The 3,477-nt window shown below is 45.9% G+C and overlaps 1 protein-coding gene across 1 annotated transcript in view; it reads left to right on the top strand.

The window, feature by feature from the left end:
- Positions 1 to 3,477, top strand: part of nr5a2 (nuclear receptor subfamily 5, group A, member 2) — a 64,724-nt gene that overhangs the window by 13,002 nt on the left and 48,245 nt on the right. The window contains 4 exon segments of the mRNA XM_034213119.1: positions 2,420 to 2,664; positions 2,666 to 2,724; positions 2,727 to 3,040; positions 3,042 to 3,134. Coding sequence (XP_034069010.1) covers positions 2,420 to 2,664; positions 2,666 to 2,724; positions 2,727 to 3,040; positions 3,042 to 3,134 — 711 coding nt within the window.

Below are 3,477 nucleotides of genomic sequence, written 5' to 3'. Positions count from 1 at the left end.
TATTCCTTTGCACCTGATTTAAATGTTCATAGCTGCACTTTCAAAGGCAAACACTGTTGTCTTTTTTCATTCATTTCCTTTGATGAGGTTTGGCACCACATACACCTGCTAGATTACCAGATACAAGCTTTTATGCTTATAACTTATTATAATTCTAATAACATATATATGTATTTATAAATGTTTAGGCATGAAACATTTACCAATTACCTTACCACTATGTTTTAGACCCTGTTATCTTCTTAAGTTAGAGGGTCCCATGATATTTTTTATCATAAGCTCAATGCTTCAGCATCCAAGCCATTGACAACTCTCAACCTCAGTCAAACACACATTTTCCTCTTCTACCCCAAAACGCACACACACATAGTGTCCTGCTCCCCTCCCCTCCTCCCTTTCCATATTAATCTGTGTTACATGCATGCAAATCACCTTGTTAAATTAGAGACAAAGAATGTGTGTGTGTGGAGTGTGTTTGAGACCTGCACCCCCCCCCCCCCCCCCCCCGATCCTGATATTCATGATGTGATGTAGCTTCCCTTGGTTTGAGGCAGGCAAGAGGCGCCTAATAGTAGTCAGGGCCTAATTTTGTTTTCCCAGGAGGGCCAACTGTTAGTTTCTCAGCTCGTTAATCACGCTGTTGTGGAGAAATCATTAATAGTTAAAGTTGCCTTACAATAATGTATAATGGATACATTTGACAGTCCTGATTCCCTTCTTTTTTCCTCTGAAATGTGATAACATATTGTAATCGGTCAAGATAATCCCTAAACCTCGTTAAGTGGGCACTAAAAGTGATCTCAGCCATGTTGGGAAATTGTAGTGAGTTTTTGTGAATTCACTGTGTATAAATGACATTGCATTTGAGTCGACGGGGGCCTCTCTAAGGTGGCGGAGCGTCTGGCCTGCTACCAACGCACTGTGTGTGATCTGGACCAGTGTATGATGCCTTCCGTGTGTGTTTGTGTTTTCTTTAAAAATGTATGAGAAAGATTCAGCATGTGGGGCTGCGTGTGCGTGTGTGTGTGTGTGTGTGTGTGTGTGTGTGTGTGTGGTGTGTGTGTGTGTGTGTGTGTGTGTGTGTGTTGTGTGTGTCCTCCCGGCTTTTCACGCTCAGATCAGTGGCAGACACTTTTTGTGACGGAGGTCATTAAAATCACTCCCAAGGCAGCTCACAGTGTATGTGTGTGTGCCCTTCCTCACTCCCACACTTTCGACCCCACCCCTCCTCCTCCACACCCAGCTCTTCAATTTTCTTCTTCTGTTCTTTCATTTCATCCATCAAGACATCATGAAGTGGAGTGGGCTGAGGCCTGCCTCGCCATGTTATTTGACTAGTCAGTACAAATGTATTTGCATGTATTTGCATTCACAGTTACATTTGTGGGTTTCTCTCATTGAGTACAATGAAAATAACCCTCTGATATTCTAGCGTATTGGTATAAGTGAGTGTTTACTGTAGCATAGTCTTCCAGACGTCCGTTAGCTCGTTTCACCCTGGGCTCGGCGAGCCTCGTCAGAGTAAGAGGTAATTAAGTATGAATAATTAACACTAGCGCCCCCCCGACTGGGAGACAGCAGAGCAGCTTCCCCATGGCAGAAGTCTGCATGATCACACATGGCCCTCGTAGCAGTCCACTGTGTACCCGGCTCGTTCATTAGAAATACCCACGGCACTGACTCGTTGTGATCCTCACCACAGGATACCACACTGAGGGGGGGGGGGGGAAGCAGGGCATCATGGGTTTGTTTGTCTTACCAGAAAAAAAAACACAACAATTTTCTTATTGTCAGCCTTTATCCTTTAGGGATAAAATCTGTAAAAGATGTATTTTAGAAAGATCGCTTTCTTAGTCTATACAATTAGCTAGCTTTTGAGGTGTGCATTCACTGAGTAGTAGACACAGATAGCCAGCTGTAAAATTATCATTCAGGCAAGCAGTTCATAGAAGTTTGTGGCTCCGGTCAATGAGTAACAACACTATCTGTTAGACATGTGAGGTTTAGCAGTCAACAGGTAAATGTCAAGTGTAATCACCACTGGAAAACGTTTGCCCTATATACAAGTTACGAGTAATGAGCAGTTCCTTTCCACAAACACCTTAAATCTGTAAACATACATTGACAAATAGTATGGCAGCATAAAACCACAGGATTATGTCTGTAATAAGTGTTGAAAGTATTTCTATTTCAAATAGTCGCTCATGTGAAATCCACCACAACGTAGTTTTTCAGCTCATAAACGATTCACAAATGTTTGTTTTTAAAGAGCTTGATTTAAATGTGAATGTGTCAAAAGATGGATAGTATTTTCCAAAATGTGTTCTAGGCAGGAAAGAAGAGTTACATACCAGAGAGCTAATCATTTCCTCTTCCTTCTTGTCCCTCTTTTCCCTCTCTCTTTCCGTGTGTTTGTCAGCTGTTCGTGGCGGATCGCATGCGTGGCGGTCGCAACAAGTTCGGCCCGATGTACAAACGGGACCGGGCCCTGAAGCAGCAGAAGAAGGCTCTGATCCGAGCCAACGGCCTGAAGATTGAGGCCATGACTCAGGTGATGCAAGCCGTGCCCACCGACCTCACCATCTCCTCAGCCATTCAGAACATCCACTCGGCCGCATCCAAGGGCCTTCCGCTGAGCCACCACCCTGGGCACCACGTCGGTCACCCACCACCACCACCACCACCACCATCATGCCACCGCCCTGCCCCCCACAGACTATGATCGCAGCCATTCGTCACTTCGCCGGTCAGCATGGCTATGCCGCCACACGCCGGCAGCCTGCAGGGTTACCAGGCGGCCTACGGACATTTCCAAGGCACACGCACCATCAAGTCAGAGTACCCAGACCCGTACACCAGCTCGCCGGAGTCCATCATGGGCTACGCCTATGTCGACGCCTACCAGACCGGCTCGCCGCCCAGCTTTCCTCACTTGATCGTAGAGCTGCTCAAGTGTGAGCCAGATGAGCCGCAGGTACAGGCCAAGATCATGGCCTACCTTCAGCAGGAGCAGGCCAGCCGAGGAAAACACGAGAAGCTCCAACACCTTCGGCCTCATGTGCAAAATGGCCGACCAGACTCTCTTCTCCATCGTAGAGTGGGCACGCAGCAGCATCTTCTTCCGTGAGCTTAAGGTGGGTGTGCATGATCCAAGTGATGAGTTTCAATGTGAGAAAAACATGTATTTTTTACAGCCTTATTTTGTGTTTTGGCCATCATTCCTATTGGTTATTATAGCACCCCTACTACTTAATTATACTTGCAGTCAATCTGCAGGCCTTTTAAAAAATGATCCAGTAATTTGTTTCAGCACTTAATCTTTCACCACGTTGTCATCCAAAATTGACACTACTCTGCAGAGTTCATAAACATCATCTGCTCAGTCCTTTGTCTTCAACAGGCCTTTAATCTTCCTCTTTTATGTAGTGGCTCAACACTAATGCAGACTACACAGCGCTGGTGGGGGGTGGGGTAGGG

This window comes from Gymnodraco acuticeps, unplaced genomic scaffold (assembly GCF_902827175.1).
Source record: "Gymnodraco acuticeps unplaced genomic scaffold, fGymAcu1.1, whole genome shotgun sequence".
Taxonomy (NCBI): domain Eukaryota; kingdom Metazoa; phylum Chordata; class Actinopteri; order Perciformes; family Bathydraconidae; genus Gymnodraco; species Gymnodraco acuticeps.
Note: the sequence above shows the minus strand (reverse complement) of the source record. Positions and strands in the feature narration are given on the sequence as shown.